The sequence below is a fragment of the Bos grunniens genome, chromosome 8 (genome assembly GCF_055505025.1).
Source record: "Bos grunniens cultivar Pamir isolate PY7600 chromosome 8, Bosgru_T2T1.0, whole genome shotgun sequence".
Lineage (NCBI taxonomy): Eukaryota > Metazoa > Chordata > Mammalia > Artiodactyla > Bovidae > Bos > Bos grunniens.
In genome coordinates this window covers 102782362-102809655 of record NC_141172.1, presented here as the reverse complement: position 1 = coordinate 102809655, position 27294 = coordinate 102782362, and the positions used below count along the sequence as shown (strand labels likewise).

Genomic DNA, 27294 nt, shown 5'->3' with positions numbered 1-27294 from the left:
TATATCACAGTAGGATAAAATCCTGTGAGAGAAGCGGACTGGAAATATGAGTTCAAGGAGAAAAAGGAAAGATGTAAAATTTCTGACTGTTGAAGACGAGCCTGTTCATTATGTTTTTTATTTTTTAATGAATGATGGTGGATATCAGAAACGGTGGAGTTTGGAGTCCCCTGGATACATTTAAAAGAGTAGTCCACAGTTTTATTTCCAAAATGCCACATTTTAAAAACACAGTACTCCAGAAATTCTGTCCTTTGCAATTATTTAAACTTTGGATAGAAATGTTAGATGTCCACTCAAAAATGTGAAAGAGAATACGATTCCTCAAAATTCTTTTAGGAGACACTGAAGAAAAGAAGTCTGAAGCCATCAGCCTTTCTGCTTCTAGAGGTAACCCCGAACATGTCAACATCCAGGACTTTGGCTAGTACCACTGGCCTCTGTTTTGCATTTTTTGTGTGCCAAGTCGCTTCAGTCGGGTCTTGTCCAACTCTTTGTGACCCGATGGACTGTAGCCCGCCAGGCTCCTCTGTCTCCAGAATACTGGAATGGGTTGCCATGCCTTCCTCCAGGGGATCTTCCTGACCCAGGGATCAAACCTGCATCTCTTACATACACCTGCACTGGCAGACGGGTTCTTTACCACTAGCGCCAGCTGGGAAGCCCCACTTTGCATTTTTTGTTCCCCCTTACAAATACTTTCATACCAATCACTACACTCTGACCTCAACAATCCTACTAGAAAGACAGGTAGATTTTATTATACCCCCTAATCAATGAAGACCTTATGGCTCAGAGAGGTTAACGGGCCCTTGCACAGCCCCACAAGGGGCAGACCCTAGGTCTCCTGGCTTACAGGCTAGGGATCCTTTGCCATGGAAACCCTCCAATCAGGACCCCCAACCCACCTTGGACCACCTGATGAAGAGTCAGCAGCAGGGATAAGATGCTCCTGGGAAGGAGGCCAGAACCCTTCCTTTCTGAGTGGCTGTAGCAAAAGAGCTGAGGGTTGGTTCTGGCAGGCTCAAGCCCAAAGCACTGCCAACACCAACTGAAACAGGAAACTAACTATCAGCTGGCACTACGAAGCAGGACCTTCACCGCTCAGGATCATAACAGACCAGAGCCCACACGGCCGTGTCTGAACGGCTGTCTGGTCTTCCGCTGCTCCCTCCAGGGCTGCGGCCAAGACCCCACCTCCTTTTTCCCCTCCTCTCCTCCCCGGGCAGCCCTGGTGCCCAAAGCTCGCTGCCTAGAAACATCCTTGCAGGATCCAGGCTCCCAGCTGACTGACTCTCCCTCCCGTACCAGATCTAGGGACCCCCTTCTGCTCACCCATCTCCAGGACAGGACCTTCCTCCCTCACAGGCCTGTCTTCAGTTACCAAACACTTTCTGTAATCACAGAGCCCTCCCTCGTACTGATTCGCAATCACCTCCTGGTGATTTTCCTGCACTGGGATTGCGGCTACTTGGAATGTGTCTGCTCAGTCCCCTCCCATCAAAATGCTGTAAGCTGTGAACACTATAAGTGTTCCATCATCTCTTCTGCACCATTCCTCCATGGGCTGCATGCTTTTTTTGCTGTAAACCCAGCCTGTCTTGTCTTCATCAGCTAGGACAAGGATGGCAGCAAGTGTCCATTTCAGATTTTTCAATTCTAGCTGACTGGCCATGACTTCTTAGTGTACTGTGCTGAGAAGGATCCTGAGGTACACTTTTGGGACATGTGCAGCCAACAGTTAGGGATGCCTTTCACTATTGGTTTTACCCAACAAAACTGTCATGGTCAGTATTATCTCTGCTCTTCTTGCTAAAAAAGAAACTTGATATGTTGCTCCCAAGCTCCATAATGATTTCAATGGCAGTGACAGTCTTTCAAGAGTGAGAAGTACCCTTTTTGGTACACAGAATTTCTGGGCAGCAGGGAACTAGCAGAGACTACTTGCAAGCCTGGCAGCCAGCCTCCTGGGCATCGATGCCCCTCCCCACGCTCCTCGTCTGAGAAGCTGCCAAGTACCATCCATGTGTCCATGACCAGGCTCCTCCATGGGAAGTGCCTGGGATAATGTTTGTGCCACTGGGAACACTGTTCATCTGATGGCTGTTAAAGGGCCAGTGAGGACCTGGGGGTGGGGACAAGGGGGATGGAGCTCAGAGAGCCCGCAAACGGGAGGCTCCCTCATGAGACAGCACTGGCTGATCGAATAGGAGCACTATTCTGTTCAGTGGCAGAGCTGGCCAGAGCCCTCTGCGTCCCTGCCAAGTGCCTCGGGAACATGTTAACTCCACAGTGCCCAGCCACACTGTAGCACAAGCTCATTCAAAGAGTAACTCTAACCAGCATTCCGCCCTGGCCACAGCCCAGGGAATGCCTTCCCGCCTTGTTTACTTCCAGGAGCAGGTGGGACAGGGTGTTATGAAGTTGAGTTGCCAAGTCTCTTCCATCTCCCAGGGCTTTGCTTGCCCCTTTATAAAATGAGGGCACCGTGTGCCAAATCTATAGCACGTGGGGCTCCATTGCTCACTTTCACATCCGTGGTAGACATCAATAATCAATCATGCCACCCTTCAGAACCTTCAACATGGAACTCCTAATAGCCAACAGCAACTACTTGGACTTGGACCATAAGATAATGTCTACATGCCATTCTGAGAAGGGATGAGTTCATAAGGTTTCATTCTAACATCATTTTTTTTTTAATTGCCTTTCTTTCCTGCTGCTAAAAGGCCAAGCCAGATTCCTTCAAGCCTGACCCTTGACAGAAACTACACCCTCAAGGTGGAAGGTCAGCCTTGATGGGTGTGAGACAACCGTCGCCACTAGCAGGAAGTGCCCAGCTCCGGCTTTGGTACCAGCTCCCAACTGGCAGCTCCACAGCTAACCATTGCTTTTAAACCTTTTCCACAGGGTCCTCAAAAGCAGTTTACTCAGAAATCTGAAAACATCCTGAAAGTCCCTGGATTTTGGTGGGGCAGCGGGGAGCAGTATTAGAAGGAGCTCAGGGGAGAAAATCAAGAACCACCCAGAAGCCATGTCTTCTGACACCTCATCCAGTGCTGGCTTTCTTCCCCATCCTATTTCTTCTCTACAGCACACTGGCTTGTTTCTCAGACTTGGGGAAAAAGCAGAAACTATTGCTACTCTTTCCTTTTGAAGGGGTATGTTATACTATCAACACGAGTATTACTGCGAATAATGGTGAATTATTTACTAAGTACGATGTTTAGTACTTTATACACGTGATCGCGGTGCATCCTCACACAGCTCCATGAATCCGCAGTTTGAGAACTGAGGCACAGAGAGGTCAAGCGGCCTGCCCAAGCTGTAACGGACACTAAGTCAGGGAACCTGCGTTCCCAGGTTGAGGAGCCGAGGTTTTCCGCGCACAGCACCGTCCCCCACCCGCTGTCCCTTTGTGTGGTTCCCACACCCGTGGGGCAGCCAGGACAGGGAGCATGCCTGCTTTAGCAGGAGAGGAGAGCAAGGCACAGCAAGGGGAAGGCGCCTGCTGCTGAGAAGCAGCTGAGCCGGAGACCAGCGTCCGTGGCTGGCACGAGGCCCTGGGACCACTCACTGTGCAGGCAGCTGACCCAGGGAGGACCCCCCCAGCATTTCCTTAGCGTGGCCGCTCCAGGCTTCCCCCCTGAAGCCTGACTGCCGACCCTATCTCAAGATTCAGATTCAACTACCCTTCACCAGACACCTCCTGGTGAAGGGCATACATAGCTTCTGGGTCCAGTGAGTCTTAAAACACCGCCCGCCCCACAAAATTGAGCATGGGCAGATCGTCTCCTCTGTTAACGAACACGTCCCTTATAGGCTGACACAGTCCTTGGCTGTAGGGTGTGAAGCCGGGTGGAGGGAGCTAAGACACAAGTCCTGGAGCAGACTCTTCTTTCACTTGACACCGAGCTAGGTCACTCATGCTCTTCAGCAAGTATTTCTGGCTCATTCCGCTTCTGTCTCGGGGGAGGATGGCATTTTCCAGCCTCCCTGAGGATGCTCCCTGACTAACCCGAATGATGCCAGAAGCAGGCTGCCAGCAGGACACTGGAGCGACCCAGGTGGGGCGACAGAGACCACAACCAGCTGAGGCACAGTGGGGAATGGGAGCTCGAGGCTGATCCCCAGCGGTTGCGAAAAACGGCAACAGGACTTGAGTTTAAACTCGGGGAAAGAGAGCCAGGGGAGCCTTCCCCTACCAGGCCCTGCCTGCCTCTAACGGGACGGAAGCCTGGAATTCAGGAGGAGGTGGGCAGAGCTGCCCCAGGAGGGACAGGCAGGTGGCCTCCTGAGCACACAAATGTGGAGGACAGCGAGGATGCAAATGGAGGTCTGGGAACTAACCAGGCAAGGCCTCTGTGTCAGGATGCGGCATGTGGACTATATTTTACAGGTCGGGGTTGCAAAACTGGTGGCCCATGGAAGGACTCTGACCACAGATATGTTTCCTTTGGCAGATTTTAAAAGTCAAATTAGTCACCAACATTTAAAGCCAGAAGAATTTACCTTAAAATTCTCATTTCTGGCAAGTGCTGTCAGAGATCCAGCCATGCTGAGCCCATCTTCCCAGTTAGTTACCGTAACTCTCCAGCTGGACCCGAGCCCCACCACCTGCCTGTCTGGCTCATCTCCACAATGCTAAATAAATGTATCTGTTGGGCCTTGCGGGCATCTGCGTTTGCAAACCTGGCAGGACTGTAGGCAGCCTCGGAGGGGTATCCCCTGGCTCACGCTGAGAAACGGGGAGAGATGGTTTCTAAGAAGCTCATTTCTCTGAGCTCCTCTGAGCCCAGCCCAGACCACAAGAGGCAGAAGAACGTGCCAGACTACGACTCATCCGATCCTGATCAGACAACTAATCTGAACAGGACCCACACTGAAAGTCGCCCCCGGGGAAGCCCAGAAGGAAGAAACGCAGACGGGCATTTAGGACACTGAGTGATGCGCGCTGTGCTGGATGCACAGTGGGAGGGGTTCCACGAGGCCCACAGGAAGTTCCAGGCATTTGACCTGAAAATCTTAAAGGACAGGTTGGCTTTTGCCACGTCAAGTGGGAAGACAAGCGCTCCAGAGCAGAGCTGAGCAGGTAAAGGCAAGTGTCAGGAGCCGAGGCCCTTCCCTGAGGGCAGAGGGGAGCCACAGAAGGCCCCTTCAGCCGGCCAGGGGCAGGGATCCCAGGCCTGTCTCCCCCAGCACTGTGCCGCACGTTCCCACCCTGGCCCGGGCCCACCCCGGCCCGGGCCCGACCCTGCGGACAGGCGCTCACCCAGGGTCTGCTGGTTGCGGACGCCGCCGATCACCACGCAGATCTCGGCAGGCACGTCGCCGGTGGTCCCATCCTTGCTGACCGCCTTCTTCTCCTCCTTGGCTTCGCCCTGCCAGATCACCTCCTGGATGTAGTCGTCCGGCAGCTCCGTCTTGACCTTCACCTCCGTCATCGTTCCCTGCTCGGTGCTGAGCGAGGCCTCAGCCGGCGCGGGCTCTGGCCCCTCCAGCTTGTTGCTTTTCTGGCTGCGCTTCAAGCGCTCCCTGGCAAAGAAGAGAGTCTGCTCAGACTGGACCCCAGCACCGCCCCAGACCTACCTGGAAAACTCCCCCTCCCAGTCCAGGAGGTTGCAAAATGTTCAGCTACAGACCCACCTCTCATGTAACCATTTCCTTAAAAAGCACATGCCACATGCCCTTGAGGATCCTCTAGGGAGCCCTGGGGGCTCCGAGGAACACAGTTTGAAAATCACTGGGCTCGGATGGCTCCAATTCCACCCATTTTGCTGATGGAGAAGCTGAGGTCTAAATGTGACCAGTATAACTGGAGCTACATGAGACCTGCAAGGAAAGCTCTGGCTGGAAGAAATCAGTTCTTCTCAAGCTTCGATGTGCCCATGAATCATCTGAGAATCTTGGTAAGACGCAGATTTGGTTCAGAAGGTCTGGGGTCTTGCCTAAGAGTGCATTTCCAGCAAGCAGCCAGGGGGGTAGGTGCTACACTTGGAGTGGTAGGGGTGTCAGCGGCTTGATGTGTGCAGAGCGGGGTCCGCTCCACCCTTTGCAGAAGGGCTGCAGAGTTCCTCCTGCTTTATAGACAGGAACATATAAGCCGAAAGGCAGGGAAGCTATGGAACCAATCTGGGTCCCCACCCTCTGGCCTCTAGGTGGCTCTTCAAATAAGAGAAACCATTCTCAAGTTAATATGCTCAATATGGAGGAGAGCACTGAGGTCTTGCGCAGAGCTGTGACCTGCCTGGGGCCACACACAAGACTGGTGGCCAGCCAAGGCAAGAAGCCAGGTCCCCGCCATCCACTGGAACCACTCTCCTTTCAGGGAGACTCTGTCTTATCACAAGGGCCCCTCGTCCTTCTGGCATTGGTTGTAAAAGCCAAGGTGTGCACAAGCTGGGGAATCTGATCATGTTCCAGGCCTGTGATGTTGCCTTGGCCAGGCCCAGCCCTCGCCACTGCTCCAGAAAGGCAGCTGCACCATGAACTTCAAGGCCCAGACTCAGGCAGGCTCCGTCAGGCCCAGCTAGTATACCAAGTGGAGCTCAGCGGAGGTGTCCAGGCTGGGAGGCAGGACCTGGGGTCTCATCCTGGGTTGGCTGGGGGCTTGCTGTGTGACTCTGGACAAGACCCTTCCCCTTCTGGGCTTCCAGCTCCATCTACCCCAAGAGCATGGACTTTATCATGGCCACTGTCCCTCCCAGCTCTCAGCTTTCTCCCAGGTTGGGGAACTGAGCAGAGACAGAGAAGGAAGGCCCTAGCTGATGAGGAGGGGGCACAGGAGGGCCACTGGGGAGGTGCTGTGGACACCACTGCACCCCCAACCCCCACTTCATATGGTGAAGTCCTAATCCCCAGTGAGACCGTAGCTGGGGATAAGGTCCCCCACTTCATATGGTGAAGTCCTAATCCCCGGTGAGACCGTATCTGGAGATAAGGTCCCCCACTTCATATGGTGAAGTCCTAATCCCCGGTGAGACCGTATCTGGGGATAAGGTCCCCCACTTCATATGGTGAAGTCCTAATCCCCGGTGAGACCATATCTGGAGATAAGGTCCCCCACTTCATATGGTGAAGTCCTAATCCCCGGTGAGACCGTATCTGGAGATAAGGTCCCCCACTTCATATGGTGAAGTCCTAATCCCCGGTGAGACCGTATCTGGGGATAAGGTCCCCCACTTCATATGGTGAAGTCCTAATCCCCGGTGAGACCGTATCTGGGGATAAGGTCCCCCACTTCATATGGTGAAGTCCTAATCCCCGGTGAGACCGTATCTGGGGATAAGGTCCCCCACTTCATATGGTGAAGTCCTAATCCCCGGTGAGACCGTATCTGGAGATAAGGTCCCCCACTTCATATGGTGAAGTCCTAATCCCCGGTGAGACCGTATCTGGGGATAAGGTCCCCCACTTCATATGGTGAAGTCCTAATCCCCGGTGAGACCATATCTGGGGATAAGGTCTTTACCAGGTAATTAAGGTTAAGGAAGATCAGAACAGTGGGACCCTTATCTGATAGGACTGTGGCCTTTGAAGAAGGAGAAAGGTCTTTCCCACTCCTTCCCTACCAGGTAAGGACACAGAGAGGAGGCTGTCTGCAAGCCAAGAAGAGGGAACAGAGGCGGCCTGATGGGAAAAGGATGCAAGGAATTGAATTTGGAGCATCACGGGGCCAAATCTCAGAACTGCCATTCTCAAGTTGTGGGTTCCTGCAAAAGTGACGTCACTCCCGAGCCTCAGTCTTCACACCCATACAGTGGGGATAAATACAGTACCTACTCCACAGTGCTGTGATGCAGACACAAGGCAGCATCTGCAAGGGACCTAGAAGAATGGCCCCAGTGGAGACATTCTAAGGATACCTACTGTCTACAGGATGGTGGGAGGGAAAGGAAGCGTGCAGAGGACACTGGAGAAGGGCCTTACATGGCACTGTTTTTAGTGCAGGGTCTGTAGAAGTAAACCAATGGGGTTTAAACCCCAGTACTGCCATCCCAGCTTGGACCCCTGCATGGGCCCTGATCCTCTCTGAGCCTGTTTCTGCATAGGGAGGCAGGGAGCCCCGCACCTACTCAAAAGGCCTCAAGAGATCAATTGTAAAAAGTGCAGAACCAGAACACAGTCTAGACTGACCAAGACAAACTTCTGATGGAAGTTGCTGAAACCCCGATTCCTGCCCTGAGACCTAGCAGGAGATACCACTGGTCAGTCCTGCCCACTCTGAGGCTCACGGGGCACAGAGATGGGACTCAGGGATCCTGTCTGATTGCCAGGGGCCAGTCTGGCAAGAACACAGCCCACAGGTCCTGGGGCAGCTGGGCAGGCAGGCCACTGAGGACCCTTCCCAGGCTGGACCCTGGCTGGAGAAGGCACTCAGCCCCAAGCTCAGAGCAGACATGCTCCCCAGGGCTGGAGAAGAGGCCATCAGAGCGGAGGGGTCCCACCTGTCAGCGGTCCCTGCAGCTGACGTCACAGGTCAGGAAGGACAGCCCCCTGTCCAAAACACCCTCACCCTGGGGTCTGAGACCATCCCAGCCAAGCAGACTCAGGGTCCCTTTCTGCCCTCAAGGACCTCAACAGCATCTGCCATCCTGGTGCGAGGGAGGGCTCTTGGGAGTCTGACAAGTTGGGCTGTTGGAGTCTGACAGGTTGGGTGTCCACAAACCCCACAACCTCGGGCCAGACACTCCCCTCTCTGAGGCTCAGTATCCTTGTTTGTTAAAGGGGGACCACCATGAACCTTGCCAGCGTGGGGCAGGTGGTGAGCCAGGGAGCTGCACAGAATGGATGTGCGTGGATGGCAGCTGCCATTATGACGACACTGGTCCACGATGACATCCCTGCCTCCAGGAAGCCTTCCCTGATTGCTTGGGATGGAGTTAGACCCCCACCTCTGAAGGCACCCCTCCCCCCGCCACCTGGCATGAGTGACTCTTACACCAGGAGCTACATCAGCCATTGTCTCGCCCACGGGCACAAGGGCACACAACCATCCACTCCCTTAAAGGCAACACCCCCAAGCCCACGCTACACTGAGAACATGGGGACTTCTCTTCCTCTGGCTTTACAATTTAGATTTACAAGCCCAAATGTTGCTTTTCTTGGATGCTTTACATTTAATTAGGTGTCCTCATAACAATGGAATTGCAGAAGTCCTTATATCACTTTGAATTAGTGGTGCAGCTCTTTCAAACTTCTTTAAAAATTTTTTTCATATATCATTTTTTAAAATAGAGCTCATTATTTTAATTATATCCATTTAAATGTACAGTGGAGCCCTTGGATATTCTCAGCACGAATCATTAGGTATATTAGTGAAAAAGCACTTGGAATCTATCTACATGCTGACACTCCATAATCTATTCTATTTGTGTCGCTGTAAAATAGATTTATATATAGATAACTACAAAATAGTTGCTCAAGATATGCTATGAATTTTATATTTAACCCGAGTCACACTTCAACATAAAATCTAAAGTCAGGCACTAAAAGGATATTTCTCAGTAAGTACATGCTGTCTGTGGTCACTAGCTCAGGCCAGAATGCCAGGATAGGAGCCAAACCAAGCAGGTCCCTACCCAAGGAATTCCCTAAGGCACCTGGCCTTTCACTAAGGTGAAGGTTCTCAAAGTGTGATCCTTGAAGGCCTAGGGGTTCCAGAGTGATGGCCCAAAAGCAACCATGGGGCCTGAATTACAAGGATGGTGGTGAGTAGGCCTCCAGGAACACCACTTTATCTGTCTCTGATACCTACAACTTTGCTTTTAGTGGTGGTGGTGGGGGGTGGGGGGGAATGGGTAAATGGTGGCCCCTCCAAAAGATAGAAAGGGTTAGTCGTTCAGTGGTGTCCCGTTCTTTGGGACCCCGTGGACTGTAGCCTGCCAGGCTCCTCTGTGCATGGGACTCTCTAGGCAAGAATACTGGAGTGGGTAGCCATGCCCTCCTCTAGGGGATCTTCCCAACTCAAGGATCAAACCCAGGTCTCCTGCTGCAGGCAGATTCTTTACTGCCTGAGTCACTGGGGAAGCCAAAAGATAGACCCATGACCTAATCCCCGGAATCTGTGAATGTGAACTCATTTGGGAGAGGGCTCTTTGCAGATGTAATTCATTTCAGGATCTTGAGACAAGACTGTCCTGGATTCTCTGGGTGGGCTCTACGTGCAATGACAAGTGCCCTTATCAGAGACACAGGTGGGATCTGACAGACAGAAGAGGAGACAATACAGAGAAGATGAGAAGGCAGGAGAACCACAGATTGGACAGATGTGGCCACAAGCGTTGGAGAGGCAAAGAGTAGATCTGCCCCCAGAACCTCCAGACGGTGTGTGACCCTGGTGTAGACCTGGTTTCAGACTTCTGGCCTCCAGAACAGTGAGAGATCGAGTTTCTCTTGTATTAAGCTACTCAGTTTGTTGTATTTGTTACAGCAGCTACAGGAAACTAATACACTGCTGCTGCTGCTGCTGCTGCTGAGTCACTTCAGTCGTGTCCGACTCTGTGCGACCCCACAGACGGCAGCCCACCAGGCTCCCCCATCCCTGGGATTCTCCAGGCAAGAATACTGGAGTGGGTTGCCATTTCCTTCTCCAAACTAATACACTACATGTGACTAAATAAGAAGACACAGCCCCAAAGCAGTTAACTTTGCAAACCCATGGCTTCCGTCAGTCCCAAAGTTTTCTTTTGCTTTGTTCTTACTCATCCCCATGGCCGGGTCTGATCTGGTCAGTCAATGCGCCCACACGCCTGCCCGGGGAGGTTTCAGAAACAAACCGCTTCCTCTGGGTCTTAGCAGATGGTTCGCTGCTCATATCCACCCCATCACATCTGGCGCTCACGAGCGCCCTGTGGCCAAACAGGGAGCCAGAGCAGAGGGCTGGGCCCATATCTGTCCCTCCCCACTCCACATCCAGCCCCAGCCTGGGGCCTGCTGCACAGGACAGACTCATCAACACGATGTATAATGAACGGTGTGCCCAAGGACACACAACCTCCAGCAATGAATCTGAGAACAATTATTGCAACTTCTGTCCTAGAGTCGTTCCCACTGAGCCCTGCAAGAGAGCCACCAAACAACTTCTCAGTGGACTGGAGACCCAGAGACAGATGCCATTTCTGGCCATGTTGAAGGAAGAGTCCCAGCGATGCCAGATGCCCAGGAGTCAACCAAAGTTCTTTCTGGGTGGAGTTTCTACATCATCCCACCACAAATGGTAGCACCTAAAATTCCAGCAAGTCTCAGGGGTCATGAGGAGTCCTCAGCACACTGGACTTCTGTCCTGCCCCTACTCGAGTCAGTTTTCCCATCTGATGATGAGTGAGCTGGAGTCTGAGATGTCCAAGGCCCTGGTGGAGGCCAGACCTCTGCCCCACAGGTGTGCATGTCTCCTGTCTCTGCCGCAAGGCTCAGCCTCAGGGCCACTCCACCTTCACCAAAGGCCACTGCTTATTTCCTCTGGTACTTTAGCCACTGAAATAATGCTAAAGCTGGTGGGGAGGGATCTCTAATCACAGGGTGTAAGTAATGACTTGGTTAACTCTCTCTAGAATAAAACCTCATTAAAAGACTCCACTCATTATGAAAGAGGGTTAACTGGCCTCAAGCTGCACTTAAACACAACACTCTCTATGAATGCATGCGGTGTTAAATGAATTAACACACATCCAGCCATGATGTCAGGGGCCGTGTGTACCCTGCTGCATAGGCTGACCACTGACCTAGTCTTCCGGTTCTACCCAGCTGCCCACATACCAATAATTGGAGCACAAATGACCATTATCTGCAGATATTGGGAGGCTCCTCCTCAGCAATGCTTTCCAGGTCCAGTGAGGTTCCTGCCCTCCACCCCCATTCCACCAGAGCAGTTCTTTCCCAGGCCTCCCAGGACCTCCAGGCTCCTAGGTCCAACAGTTCCTACTCGGTCCTGACTGAATTCAACTCTATCGGCAGCCTTTAACGAGCTCCCCTCTCTTCTCCTCCAACTCTTTACTCACTATGCTCTGGGCCTTCCCGTGGGCCTCTCACCTTCTAGCCACTCCTGTTTCTTCTGGGGATTCCTCTTCACCAACCAACCTTTCCATGTCAACCTGTCCCAAGGATAAGTTGGAAAGCCTCTTCATACTCACTTCCCGCATGATTGCACCTAGATTCATGCTTTTACATATGAACTATGTGATGATGAACTGCAAATCCTATCTCTAGCCTGGACCTCTCCCTGAGCTCCAGACCTGCCTGAACAACTGCCCAGTGGACACCTCCACTTGGATGCCTAACAGGCAGGCAACCCTGTTTATAGGTCCAAACTGAGCTGCGGCTGTGGCCCTTCCCCCAAGTCAGGAAATTCTCCTGACTCCAATCCCAGTACTCTTCCAGCTAAACCCTGCAGCCAAGGACACAGTCATCGGTTAACGGCAGTCTTGTCCATTTCAGTCAGTACAATTCCACCACTCTGGGACCATCCTCGTCTCTTCCCTCACACTCCCTACTCATCAGTCTACCCGCAAATCCTATCAACCCCACCTTCAGAACATGTCCAGAAGCCGACCACTGCTTACCAGCCCACCGGCACCACTCTCATCAAGCTGCCTTCCCCCTCTCTCTTGTCTTGCTGTAATATTCTCACAGCCCGTCTCCCTGTTCCTATCCTGGCCGGGCCAGCTCACATCATTCCTTGGCTCAAAACCCACTTACAGTTCTGAATCTCACCCAGAGTAGTAGCCAGAGTCCTTGCTTCAACCCTCAGGGCTCTGAGACATGCCTCAAGTGCCCACTGACTTCATCTGCTAACCCTGTCCCTCCTGTTTCCTCCCCGGGGGGCCACAGAAGCCTCCTCCCTGTCCCCTGAGCAGGTGAGGTAGGCTCCTGCCTCAAGCCTTTGCATCTGCTCTTCGCTCTTTCTGAATACTCTCCCGGTCCCCAGATGCCCCTGGCCGGTTCTCCCCTCCTCCAGGTCTTCACTCAAACATCCACATCCCTTCCCTGCCCTACGTGTTCTGCTCAGTATTTCCCCTGCACTCATTTAACACTTGTTACTGCTCGTCCTCTTCAATGTCTCCCCAGCTAGAACGAGAGCTACAAGAGGACACAGACCCTATCTCCTCAGTTGGCTGTCACTCGCAGTGCTGCCTGGTATGGGCGAGGTGATCAGTCAACGCCTGCTCACCTAAGGAGCCAAGAACGAACCTTGCAAAGGTCAATGCAACGTGGCCTTTGAGGCGTCTCCCTCTCCCCACCCCTCAAAAGAACTGTCGATGTCTGGACTGCTTCAGCTGACACCCAAAACTGAAGGCAGCAACGTCCCACCCATCTGGCCCTCGGGAGAACACGAGCTGGAGATGTTTCATTGGAGCCAAAGTTCTGAATAAGTGAAGCTTCTTCCTGAATTGTCAGTCTTATCTTCATCCTTTCCGGTGGAAATTTTCTTGAATGCAACAAGCTCTTCTTACTTTCTGAAATGCCAACAGGGCAGCCTTAGCAATGCTCTGACACCATGACTTTTTTTTCCCTCCAGTTTTGAGATACTATTGATAAAGGAAATCAGTCCTGGATATTCATTGGAAGGACTGATGCTGAAGCTGAAGCTCCAATACTTTGGCCACCTGATGTGAAGCGCTGACTCATTTGAAAAGACCCTGATGCAGGAGGAGAAGGGGATGACAGAGGATGAGACGGTTGGATTGCATCACCGACTTGATGGACATGGGTTTGGGTAGACTCCAGGAGTTGGTGATGGACAGGGAGGCCTGGAGCACTGCGGTTCATGGGGTCGCAAAGAGTTGGACACGACTGAGCAACTGAACTGAACTGATATAACATGCAAGTTCAAGGTGGACAGGGTGATGATCTGGTATTACAAATTGACACCAGCCCCTGAAGATGCAGGGGCACTATTATATCTTTCATTGGCTGATTCAGGCCATTGGGCAGGGGTAGGGCACTGAAGTCTCAGGGTGATACCCACAAAGGAGCCTGCAGCCTCAAACCAGTGGCTCTGGGAATACCCCCTCTGCTTCTAACAGGGTCTGGGTCCGAGTCTCACTGCCAATTCCCTGTGGCTCTACCCCACTGCTTTCTGTACCCCTGTGCCTGGACCCTGGCAGATGTCAGCAATGATGCAAGCAGTAAACAGCCAGATGTAAGAACGCCAGCATGCGGAGTGGAGGAGATGCTGATGCAATGATACAATCACAGGGCAGCCAGGACACACCAGGCGTCTAGCAGGGGCCAGGGGGCCAGGTGCCGCTGCAGGCCGTACGCAAGTACCACCTCCTTGCTCTTCACAATGCCTTACGTGGCAGGTCATTTTGTTTCACAAATAAAAAAAAACGAGGATCAGAGAAACAGAGTGACTTTCTCATGGTCACACAGCTTTCTAGTGACAGAAGCAGGATTCAACCAGGTCTGTCTGACTCCAATCCTTGGACTTTTTTAAAACATCATCTGGATGATTTCTGTTTTTTTTTTTTTTTCTCTAGAGAAAATAATAAAAACCCTTGTTGAATGAATGAAGAAATACAAGACTGAATGACCGGAAGCTCCAAGAGATGGGGAACATGTGCGTTTCCTTGTCTCCTACCGTATCCTTAGTATCTTGGCCAAACAGGCACATGCTCAACACTAAAAACAGAAAACACGGAAATGCAAGAAAACAAAGAAACGGAGGGCCCATCTCTGCCACAGAGAAAGGTGCGTGGGCTCTGTTCAGCGCTGACCTTCAGCTCTCCTTGATGTGCCCCAGAAGGGCGGATGTGTTCACACTTGTCCTTTGAATGTAAAAAGTTTCCTGTTTTCAGCCACAAGAACAGAAATCATGAGGATAAAGGTCACAGCTTCACTACGAACCTGGAAGGGTCAAAAGAGAAAGAACCTACAGCAAAACCCCAGTTGCTGCAAACCCCAGTACTGAGGCAGCTATATTTACTATTCCACCCGTGATCCACATCTTCACGGCATCACCCATGCCTTAATAACCCTCAGAATTATCCACTTCTGTCATGAATCACTGAAATATTTTAATAAATAGTCAAGTAGGAAAGATTAGATTAATAGATTAAAAACTATTAACCTATTAAACAACTCTTAACAGTCTAGAAATTCAAAATATCCTACAATGCATAAATATATCATTAGTCTGAATTAATTTTTAGGCACTTAATTTTCTTCAATGTATGGCTGTCAGTCAGCCACAACGCTGGGTAATACCGCAGCTCAGAAAGACAGCGTGAAGACTTAAATATTAAGAGTTAATTCCCTGGTTAATTTAAACTTAAAATAGAGAAGAGCAGGAGTCTTGAGCAACGGCTGTCAAGTCACAAACTCCAACATTTAGCAGGTGGGGCCCTCCGGGGAAAGCTGGAAGCTTCTTTCAAGGGAGTCATGGCACATGGAAGGTTGGCCCAGGTCAGTAATAAGAGTTGCTATTAACAGTATCTTACACAGAGGCGCTGACTGTGTTTTCCAATGGGTCGGTCCACGGTATGACACATATCAGCTAGCAATGAGCACTGCTCTCTAAAGACCCGCCTTGCTATGACTCTCCCTACATGACTTTTGGGACTCTGCAGACTCAGGAATTCTCACCCACTTAGAATGCCCTCGACGGCAGGTGGGGAAGGGGAGGCCACATAGGAGCCTATGTCCACTGTCCTGTACCTTCCAGGGCACCCATGGTGTCCTACACAGACCCCGGGGAGCAGGTGACTCAACCTGAAGAGTAAGGCTACACCTAGGCTCTCACACTGGCTGTATAAACAGAGACTACACCCCTCTCCCATCAACGTTACTTCCTACCGAGGTTGTGACTTAGCCTCGATCACTGATGCCCAACACCCCTGGCCATTCACCTTGGCATGAAATGTAAAGAGGCCTCCCGACAGGACCGCACCCCTTCTCTCCTGCCCACCTTGACAACTGATGCCAGGAGCTGCCCAGCTGCTTAGAAAGCTCTGCCGTCCCTCCACCGTGCTTGCCCCATCCTGGCACTACATCTGGCCTCCACCCCTCTGCTCTCCACCCACCAGATCAGCTGATGACCTTGTCTGGGATCTGGAATGCATAGCCAGCTCCATCCATGCGCCCTACTATGAACACCCAAGCCTGGTCCCTCACTGTCCAGAGGTGTGCTGCCCCCGGATACACAAACGAGACTCCTCAATACACAATCCAGTCTCCCCAAGGCGTTTGAAGATGATAAACTAGGTGTGCGGGCTGTTGCCAAGCTTCCTAACCTGTACACACCTCTCTTTCCTGATGTGTAAGCACTAACCTCGAAGGGTTATTTAGAAGATTAAAGCACAGAGATGTTCATAAGGCGCCCAGCACGGCACCAGACACCTAGTGGGGCTCAGTAGCTGTTAGTTCTCTTCTCCTGTCTCCACCAAGTGCTTGTCAGGCAAAACACGAAAAGTGTGGTCCAACTGTGGAAAAGGGGAACTCTTAGGTCACAGGTGGAGAACTCATAACTGAAGGTAGGAGAGGAATGCTTAGCCCCTGTGAAAACCAAAGGAATGGAGGGTAGGGGCCCCTGCGAAAACCAAAGGAAGGGAGGGTAGGGGCCCCTGCACACATCTGCAGTGAAGAGGAGGGAGGGGTGGGCACACATGTGGACAGGCTCACAGGGAAGGTGGTGTGATCAGGGTGGTGGGTGTGATGTGCCCACGCTCTTAACCATCGTGGTTTGCGTGAAACCTGGAGGCGGCGGAAGCCGAGGGTGAGGAGAACGATATAAACAGCGAGGCTGCGGACGTCTCCAGGGTTGCTTTCTCAGATTGAGGGCTTTTGTCATTAAAGGGCTCGAGGGACTTCCCTGGCGATCCAGGGGCTTAGACTCCGTACTCCGAATGCAGGGGGCCCAGGTTCGGTCCCTGGTCAGGGAACTAGATCCCAATTGCCACAACTAAGACCTGGCACCATCAAATAAATTTTAAAACAGGGGGAGTTTTTGAGAAGCAACCCGGTCATATCATCCTGGTTCCATTCTCAAGACTGAGTTTCTTCAGGACAAGACAAGACTTCCAGATGCTCTGTACTGGCAACTGCAGCTTCATGAGAACTTTCTTAAATACGCTCAAGGAGCACAGGTGGGAAACTCGAGCTGGGTGGTTAGACAGAGTCCGGGTTCCCGAGAGACCCCAATCGCTTCCCATTGCTGGACCATTCCAAGCTTGAGAACCACAGGGCCATTTGGAAAAAGGATTCACCATTTTTGATACATATGACTTGCAGTTTGCATTTCTGTGGCCATCTCCAGAGGACAATCCTAAGGATGTCTGAATTTTCCTGCATCTGCCTTATTTGTGCAGTTAACAGTAACTGATTAAGCACAGTGAACTCTGCCCACCAGAAAAGCAAGGAGCCCCCTTGGAGGAAGTAGATGAACCCTTACAGCCAGCCTGCAATTTATGATTTTTATAGCAAACCCTGGTCCCAAGTTTAGTAAGGTGAGAACACACATTTCTGGAAATCAAATGAGTTCTAATTACAGGATCAGAAACCTATAGTCAAGACAAAGACTAAAAAGTGAAAGTGAAGTCGCTCAGTCGTTTACAACTCTGTGACCCCATGGACTGGAGCCGACCAGGCTCCTCTGTCCATAGGATTCTCCAGGCAAGGATTCTGGAGTGGGTTGCCATTTCCTTCTCCAGGGAATCTTCCCCACACAGGGATCGAACCTGGGTCTCCCACATTGCAGACAGACGCTTTACCATCTGAGCCACCAGGGAAGCCCCCAGGATAAAGATGGCACCTGACTAAAACATACCCAGAGCTGGTTCTCATATAATTCATTCTGCTAATACCATCCTGGTCACTGACCAGCATCAGGCCTACTGGTACTATGGAATTTTGTGCAAATAAGGTTAATTTGTTCAGGGCTACTTTAATTTTCCTGCTGAAAGCCAAAAATGCTAAATAAAAAGAAGCTATTATTTGAAAGCAATTACACATCCATGCACATGTGCTTATGAGATTTAACTGCCCATGGTGGGGGGTGGCGGGGGGCGGACCTTGGCTTAAAGGACAAGACCCAGTGAGGCCCAAAGCCATCTGATTATTTGGTTGACCATGAACAAGTCTATTTCTCAGGCCCTGTGAGAAGGAGAGATGCCAACTGGTGCCTCAGAGGGACCCTGGAGGGTCACTTGAGATACACAAACTGCAGGACACAGGAAGTGGATCATGGTGGGCCCTCAAACACAAGTTCCACACCCACAGTCATCCCCACCTCCAGGCTCCCTCTGATGTCCAGGCTCTATGAGAAGTCAACTGCCACCCACTGTCCCCTCCTCCTGGGAATGGAATCCAGCACTGCAGTGACAGTGGCAATAAAAACAAGCATTTACCGAAAATCTACTACAGGCCAGGCATTGGGCTAAGGTATAATGCCACTTAAAAAAAAATTATTTGCCTGTGCCAGGGCTTTCTTGCAGCATACAGGATCTTTTTTCTTTTTAAGTTGTGGCATGTAGCATCTTTTAGCTGCGGCATGTGGGATCTGTTTCCCCGACCAGGGATCAAACTCAGGCCCCCGGCATTAGGAGCATGGGGTCTTAGCCACTGGACCACCAGGAAGTCCCTACATACCATCATTAGTGCACCTGATCCTCATCCACACCACTATGAGGGCAGTATGAATATAACTCCCCATTTTACAGATGAGGAAACTGAGGTCAGGTAACTAGCCTAAGGTCATACAACCAGACAGTAGGTGGTGCCAGGATCTGAACCCAGGCAGTGTGGGCTCAGAGAGGGGGTGAGTGAGATGCCCCACAGACCAGGCATGCAAAGTGGGAGCCACAGGGACCATCCTGTTCCACTCCGGGGCTCTCCCAGGACCAAGCAGAAGGCTGTGCATTTTGAATGCAGGACTCACAAAATGCTGTGCTGAAACGAATTCCTCAGGCCTGAAAAACATGGCCTTTCAGACACTCCCCTCCAAGCCTACTGTCTAAGGTTCTGCCTGTCCTGAGCTTTTGGCAGTACCTCTTTAACATCTTGCCCCTTGCAGTTTATTCTTCTGGCAGACAGAATGATCCTTTTAAAACCAAATCATGTCACTCCTCTGCTCAAAACCCCCAATGGTTCCCCATTTCACACAGGGTAAAGGCCAAAGTCCTGACAAAAGTCCCCAAGGCCCTGTGAGCCATGTCAGCCTCCCTGTGGTTGCTCCAACACATTATGCGCACTTCTGCCCAGGGCCTTTGCACCTACTGTCCTCTCTGCCTAGAATGCACTTCCCCAAATGACCGCTTGACTCAGTCCCTCATTTCCTTCAAATCTCTGTTCAAACGTCACCTTCTTGTTGATGCAATACTCCTTCTGACTTTCCCAATCTCCCTCTCTGCCCTTCCCCCAAAGCACTTCTTACCATATGACAGGCGATGTAGTTTCAGTATTTATGTCTCCTCCATTCCCACAAGAATGTGAGCTCCACAAGACCAGGGATTTCTGTTTTGTTCGCCACTGTATTTACAGCACCAGGGTCAGACCCTAGTACTTAGCAGGCACTCAGTAAGTGTTTGTGGAATGAATGAATGAGCCTTGGTCTTATCACCTTCTCCTCCACCCCAGTCTCCCTGTCTATACGGCCTGGATCACTTGTTAGGCAACTGGTACACATGGCAAACAAACGAGTCCCTCACCGCCTCTATCCCTGGCCTGCCTTATCTCCAGATGAAAGGGCTGGACCAGATTATCGACAAAGTCCTTCCAACACTAAAAACCTTCAACTGACAGAAAAAAGGGGGCCCTAATTCTTCATTACAGCAAGGCTGAAGCTACATTTATTTGACTATGAAAACTCCATTCAGAATGTTAGAATTTTCTACAGTTAAGGCCCCATAGCCCTCCACGCCTCTTAGAATAAATGAGGTTTAAATGCACTGGGCTACGTGATCTGTAACCTGCACACCAGGTTAGCATTAACCTCAAGTGCTGAGATCACTGGTCTTGTAAAACCGACCCAGGCTGGGTTACAGGGAAGTAAACCAAACCACCGGCAGTCGTCTCCTAGGATCAGAAACACCACCTCTCCTTGTCCCCCTCAATTTAACACTAATTCCTTAGCAGCCCATGCTGTTGCTTTTGGGGTTTAGCCAGAGGCCCTCTGGAGAAGGAACAACATGAGGTGTTCTGGGCCAAAAGGAAGGCGCTGGGACGAAAGCAGACCCTGGTGTGATAACACAGCGTGCATGGCACAGCTTGGAGCGGAGGTCAGAGAGTCACAGGTCCTTCAAGGTCAGTCCCAACCAGGACCATCCAGCCTCACTCTTGACTTCGGGGAGCCTCGGGCTTTAGTCTCTCCATCTGAAGCCGGGACTGCATGAGTCTAATGCTCCACAAAGCATCCAAGACTCTTAACCCCATCTGGCCAATCTAACCCAATATCTGGGCTCAGTCATGCCTGACTATCTTTGCAACCCCATGGACTGTAGCCCACCAGGCTCCTCTGTCCAAGAGTCAAATTCACCAGCGGCATCAGCTTAGGGGTATGTTAATGTTCTCTGGACATTTAATGCAGAACTCACTTCTCACACTGATTGCTGGGTCACTCGACAATAACACTGCTCTGGTTTTTCAAAGATGCTCTATTAGCTTTAATGACAGAATCAATATAAACTCCTTCTGAGGCCCCGCCTTCTGGACAAGACTCCAGCCGATGGCCCAGCCCTGGTCCCCTCACAGGCTCCTCTAAACTCGGTAAACTGATCACTTCCTACAGCAGCAGGAGGGCATGGTGGAGAGGCATCTGCGTCAGAAGAGTCAGACTCGGGTAGGACCCTGGCTATGCCGCTCACTTCCAACTGTGTACATACCTCTCTGGGCCTCCGCAGCTTTGGTAGTAAAGTGGGAATAATAAGATCATCCTTCACAGAACCGTGATAAAGATTACGGGCCGTGCTGTGTTTAGTTGCTCAGTCGTGTCTGAGTCTTTGCAACCCCATGGACTATAGCCCGCCAGGCTCCTCTGTCCATGGGATTCTCCAGGCGACAACACTGGAGTGGGTAGCCATTCCCTCTTCCAGGGGATCTTCCCGACCCAGGGATCAAACGCAGGTCTCCCTCATTGCAGGCAGATTCTTTACCCTCTGAGCCACCAGGGAAGCCCAAGAATACTGGAGTGGGTATAGACTATCTCTTCTCCAGGAGATCTTCCCAAACCAGGAATCGAGCCACAGGGTCTCCTGCATTGCATGCAGATTCTTTACAAGCTGAGCTACCAGGGAAGCCTCATAAAGATTATATTGTTTAATAAATGTAAATCACTTAGCTCAGAGCCTGACTAAATGGTAGTTATTTTTAGAATTTTTTTCTCTGCATCGCAAGTCATGCAGTAAGGTCTGGGCTGACTCTTTCTGGTGTATGCTCTGGCACTGTGGTAGTCACAGGGGGCTCCATCACTAAGTGTATGCAGATATAGGTTAATCAGGGAGAGCAAACAGATGGCACACAGGCCACCTCCCGCCTCCCCTGACCAGGCCAGGCATCTCTAGCTGATCTCAGCACTCACTACAGCCTTGGGCCGATAAGACACAATATAGAGCTTCAGGCATCTGTGAGCACTGTGGGGAAACCCATCTGCTGTTCTCAGGTCGCTAGGCAGAGACGGTGGCCTGGGAGAGATCCGTGCATTAGAGAGTGAGGGCAAGGGCCACACATACATACAAGCGATGAGGAAAGAAGGGAAATGTGTTCACTGTTGCAGACCCAGCACTTTGAATGGTGCCTGCCATGGAGCAGGTGCCCAAATGTCTGTTGGATGGATAAATTAGCATCTAATCCATCTGAGTCCATAGCACAGAGTACTGGGTCTAACCTAGCAGGTGTTCAATGAACAAGAGAGGGCGGTGGGGGCAGCTGGCTAGACCCTCACTTGAGTACAGAATCAATAAGTGGACAGAGCACCAGCTTAGGGAGGGCCAAGGCCTGATACTGCCACTCACTCAGCACATGACCCTGAGCAGGGTCTCTTCTCCCCATGTGTTCAGTGAAGGGAGTGACTAGACAAAGCCCAAGGCCCCTTTCAGTCCTGACATTCAGATCTAGGAAGCATGTCCAGGCACTGGCAGTCTAGGGACTCTCGCTACCCCACAAGCCACAGCCTCATACACTGTTCTTACACAAGATTCTCATCTCAGGGGCCCAGGAGAGAAATACAAGGGCACTGGGCAGCCACTGGCTACATGAGTCACTGTCTGGATTTCCAAGCCCAAGCTCGACTGCTCAGCCCTTCAATCTAACCCGCACTCCCTGCCCCTACACTATCCCAGCTTCTCCCACCTCATTCAGGGTACCCATCCCATAAACACTCACTGAGTGCTGGCTGGGGATCAGCCCAGGGCACTGAACAAGACAGAAGTGGCCTCTGGACCTGGCACTTGAGAAGCAGAGAAAAGCACACAAATACGAGGAGTAAGTGAAGAGCGAAACAGGCCACAAGCGACACAGGCCACAGGTGGGGCTGGAGGGGCTCAGAGAAGGCGTCTCAGAGGGGAGGATGGGGTTGGGACCTAGAGGGTGAAAGGGTCATGGAAAGAGTGGGGAGAAGAGCATCCCAGGCAGAGGAACAGCGGTTGCAAAGACTCTCCGGCCAGGAGCTGGAAAACTATGGGCACTCGTGATTTACGTGTCATCTGTGGCGGTTTCTGGATTATGCTGGCAGAGGTGCCACAGTGACCTGTGGCCTGTGGAGTGTGAAGGGCTATCTGACCCTTTATAGGTAAAGATGGGCAACCCCTGGTTTACAGAGTTAGAGGGTCAGGGTAGCTAAAACAGACTGAGCAAGGAGGAGACATACGAGAAGACCAGGGAGGTGGGTGGAAGCCAGGCCATGCTGGCTTGGGTGGGTTACACTGATCTCCAGCCTGGTGTCAATGCCTCCTTTCGAGCCGTCTCCAATCCATCCTGCAAATGGGGGCCAGGGTGATCTCCCTGAAACACAGAGCTGAGCACCCTCCCCTTCTTCTCCCATGGTTTCCCAAAGCACATTACAAGGAACACTAGCTCCAGGGGACAGACTTCAATAAAAGCATGCCACAGTTAAGTAACTTTGAGAAACATGTCATTCTCCTCTCTCTCTCTCCGATGCTCTCAAGCAAGTACCCTAGCACGTGAAATGCTTTGGAAAGTTCCACAGCAAAGAAATCTGCGGACTTTGACTCGCCATTCTTCAAATTATTTGGCCAAAGAACCCTTCCCCCAACCCCATAAAAATCTATTAACATTTAAAGAACCAGTGTTCCATGAGCTGAAGGGCATACTCCTGTGCTTGGCACACCCAGCTCCAGTAGGTAATCCTAGAGCCTGTCCTACATTTTGTGGATGTGGCCTGGGAAGCCTTCTCTCTAGGCTGTCCCTTGCTTTCTTCTTGCCATCAATGCCCTAAATAAAGGTCATCTGGCCACCCCAGCTGCTCTATCCAATGGAACAGCACCGACGTTTATAGCAAGTGAGTGTCTGCCAGCACCCCTGGTGGTAGACGTCTACTCCACGGGCCTGTCCAGGGTTGCTTTCCCCCTATCTTCGGTCACAACACTCCCGCTCTCCTTTGGGGACCACCCTTCCGCCATCCCCTGCCAGCTCCAAGGGTGAGGTCTGGCTAAGCAGACTATTCCACCCTCCTGATTTGGAGGGACGGGCTTAGGGGAGGAGCACAGGACCGAAGTCAGGCCAATGAATTCCAGACTAGCCTGGGCACCCTTGGAGTTCACGATGAGGCAGTCGAGATGGGATTCAACCCCAGGTCCTCCTGCCCAGTCTTGCACCTCACCCCCAAATCTCCGCTAACTTGAGCAGCCAAGGCCAGTTCAGCATTGAGTCATCCTTAGATTCCAGTCACAGGTGCCCACAGAGGGCACCAGGAGGGCTGGGAAGTGTTACTCACAGCTCCATGTCCTCCAGGGAAGTATGGCTACTTCTCAGCAAAGGGGGCTGGCCTGGACCATCCATTCTTTCAGGTGGTAGGTGATGACCAGACAGAGGTGGTTGTTAGCCAAGTGACCAGGGATGAAGGAAAGGGGAGTGCGGCAGAGGGTAAGGGAGGGGGGCATACCTGCTTGCCGCGCTTTTCCTTCCAGCTGCACTGGCTCCGTCAGCCTGCAAAGGAAATCCAGAACACCTACATCAGCCAAGAGGAAGACACAGAGGCTACCCACTGTACCCTACCAAGCTCCCACTCAAACACCAGCTTTCAGAGGGGTGAGCGGGCCACCACCCCCTGCTCCATTCCTCCAGGCTGGAAAAATCTGCCCCCAGTGGCAAGAGGAGGTCAGGACAGCCATCCCCCGACCCCACCCTCCAACACCAATCTGCTTGGCCCTTTAAATCCAGCCGAGCACCCACTGCCAACATAAACCCAGCAACCACAGAGCTCCTGGGACTCAGTGAAAAGCAAGTAACCAGCTAAATCTGAGATTGAATTGCACCATTTTTATTTTCAGCTGGGATTTCCAATAAAACAGTAGCCGCAGATTTATTCCTACCGACTGGAGGGGGAAAATCTTATTATGTTAAAACAGGCTGTCCCCCAACCCTGCAAGCACAGGGAGGCAAGAGAATGCTGGTTTGTAATCGCTTTTATTTGGGGGGTGGGAGGTAGGGAGATAAGGCTAACCAAATGAAATCTTCAGAAATCATGAAATTCTGGTTCAGATGGAGAGACTAAGGCCCTAGAAGAGAAGGGAGTTGCCTGAAGTCTCATGAGGAGTGAGTGACAAATACCCAGCGATCCCAGTGACACCTAGGCCCATGCTGGGGAGGCCTCAATGCTAAGGCCATGGACATGGGAAAAACTAAGGCCATGGGTTCTCCAAAACCCCTAGTTGGAGATGCATGGCCCAGCTTTGGGGGAACATTTATGATAATAGTAACCACAGTTGGAATAATGCAAGTTCAAAACTCAAGTGCACATGTGTTTCCAAATTCAGAATCTTTCCAATTTTAGAATGGTAATATGTTGCATGTGTTCTATATTTTGCAACAACCCTGGAAGGGTCTGGGGAGCACCCGGTGCTCAAGCAGGTTGACATTTCTGTAGTGAAACATACGCAGTCAGCACATGGGTGACAGGAAGACGGCACCTCGCCTCTCCCCCTCCTGGTCAAGTTCTGTCACCTCACCAGTTAGAAAACATCTTTTCGTTTCCAAGCTTTTTGAAATTCAGGGTTGCAAATGAAGGACTGAGGACTTAAAAACAGCAGCAGCTACCTGTTAATGAGTGCCTCTGAGAAGCTGCAAACTGGCAAAACCAGATGGTGGACTTCGATTTAAACAGTCAATATATAAAAATAAAGGGATTTCATCCCCCCCAAAGCCAGATGTTCAGCTTCTAAAAGCAGCATGCAGTCCCACATGACCAATCAGCTGGAGTGGACATACCTGGTTAGCCACAGTCCCCACCACCCCCTCTTGTCTACTTCCCCACCCAGTCCCCTGTGGGTACCAAGACTCACTCCCCCAGCCAACTTCCCACCCAGCCCTAACGTGTGGGCACTGAATGCCTCTCATTTAATCCTCTGGACAGGTTCCCCAACACACATACACAGTCTTCCCATTTTACAGGTGAGGCACCGAGGGTCAAAGAATTTAAGTCATTTATCCAACATTCCTTGTGGCTCAGCTAGTAAAGAATCTGCCTACAATGTGGGAGAGCAGGATTCAATCCCTTGGTTGGGAAGATCCCCTAGAGAATGGAAAGGCTACCCACTCCAGTATTCTAGCCTGGAGAATTCCATGGACTTTATAGTCCATGGGGTTGCAAAGAGTCAGACACAACTGAACGACTTTGACTTTCACTTTCATCCAACATCCCACAGCTACAAGCCCAGGTGTGGGTCATTCCAATGCCCACTTTCCTCGGCTCTGGAATATTTTATCTCCCTCCAACACTCAAGAGAGCCAATTGGGAAATGGGGTGAGTGTACACAGCCCCCACTGCCCACAGGAAGGAAACGGACAGTGAAGGGGGTCACAAACAAGGAGGCAGAAACACAAGGCTTGGGAGGCAGAAGCTAATGGGACGCCAGTGTATTATTTCCATGGAAGAAACAAGAAAGCAGAAGATGGTTTGCAAACAATTTCACTGGGAGCAAAAGAACAGGATCAATTACAGCCTCTTTCTGACATCTTGCATTCCTCAAACTTGTAAGGAAAACGAATGCAAGGAGTTGTTTGAATGTTCATATCAGAAAAGGCAAAAGTGGGAGGGGTGGAAATTCTGCTCCCAGAGAGCTTGAACACAGTAAAACCTCCAGCGCACCTTTCAGACTCAACTACATGTGTATTTATAGAATTTCATACCTATCTTTAATGTTATACATATTTTTTTGTCCTTCTCCTTCACACATAATTTCACACAAAGTTGACCAGTTCAAGTGTTTTGAACATGCAACTGGGCAGGGAAATGAGTCTCTCTTTGGCACAGCTGCCCATCTCCATGTGCGTTCCCATTTTCCCTTTTATTGTGTTCATGATATTTGAACTTCTCATCACTGGTACCTACATACATTTTCGTTTTCCACTCATTTTTATCAAACTAAGACAAGGTGCTAAAAATGTTCAAAGAGCTGTCCAAGCAAATCTTTCTGTAGAAGCCTAGATGGGATGGGATAACTGGAGGGAAGAGCGCATCCCTGCAGGGTGGGAAATGTCTGTTTATTGGCAGATATGAGAAGCAGATATGGAAAGGTGAGAGAGATGGACCACGGACCACAAGTGAGAGATGCTCAAGAGAGCACGTGTCAATATCACAGCCTCTCTCAATCTCAGCCTTTGGGCCTGAGTCCAGACCCACCCGAAGCTCCAATACTTTGGCCACCTGATGTGAAGAGCAGACTCATTGCAAAAGACCCTGATGCTGGGAAAGACTGAAGGCAAGAGAACAACAGAGGATGAAGTGGTTGGATGGCATCATCGACTCAATGGACATGAGTTTGTACAAACTCTGGGGGATGGTGAAGGACAGGGAAGCCTGGTGTGCTGCAGTTCATGGGGTCACAAAGAGTCAGACATGACTTAGCAACTAAACTGAACCAAACTGAACCAGACTACTTTAATGGGACAGCTTCTATGGGCCTCCCACCCCCACCAGCCACAGTGCTGAGGACACCGATTCTCAGTTGCAGAGATCCCTAAGTTGCCAGGCTGGCTTTGTCTCTGTCCTCACAAATATCTCAAAGCAAGTCTTACTGTTTGAATTAAGTTGATATTGCCATTTTCCTGGGCCCAAATGGTCTAGTACCAGCAATTTCATTCAATTTGACCCAAACCACAAACTCACAGATTACCCAGTGTAAT

At 51.0% G+C, this 27294-nt stretch overlaps 1 protein-coding gene across 46 annotated transcripts in view; it reads right to left on the bottom strand.

Moving 5' to 3' along the window:
* ZNF618 (zinc finger protein 618) overlaps window positions 1-27294 on the bottom strand; it is a 200914-nt gene that overhangs the window by 70001 nt on the left and 103619 nt on the right. For all 46 annotated transcript variants that reach the window (XM_086414570.1, XM_086414573.1, XM_086414571.1 and 43 more), the window contains 2 exons: window positions 24053-24096; window positions 5273-5535 (listed from right to left, as the gene is read on the bottom strand). In XM_086414570.1, the coding sequence (XP_086270696.1) occupies window positions 5273-5535; window positions 24053-24096 (307 nt within the window). The remainder of the gene's footprint in view (window positions 1-5272; window positions 5536-24052; window positions 24097-27294) is intronic.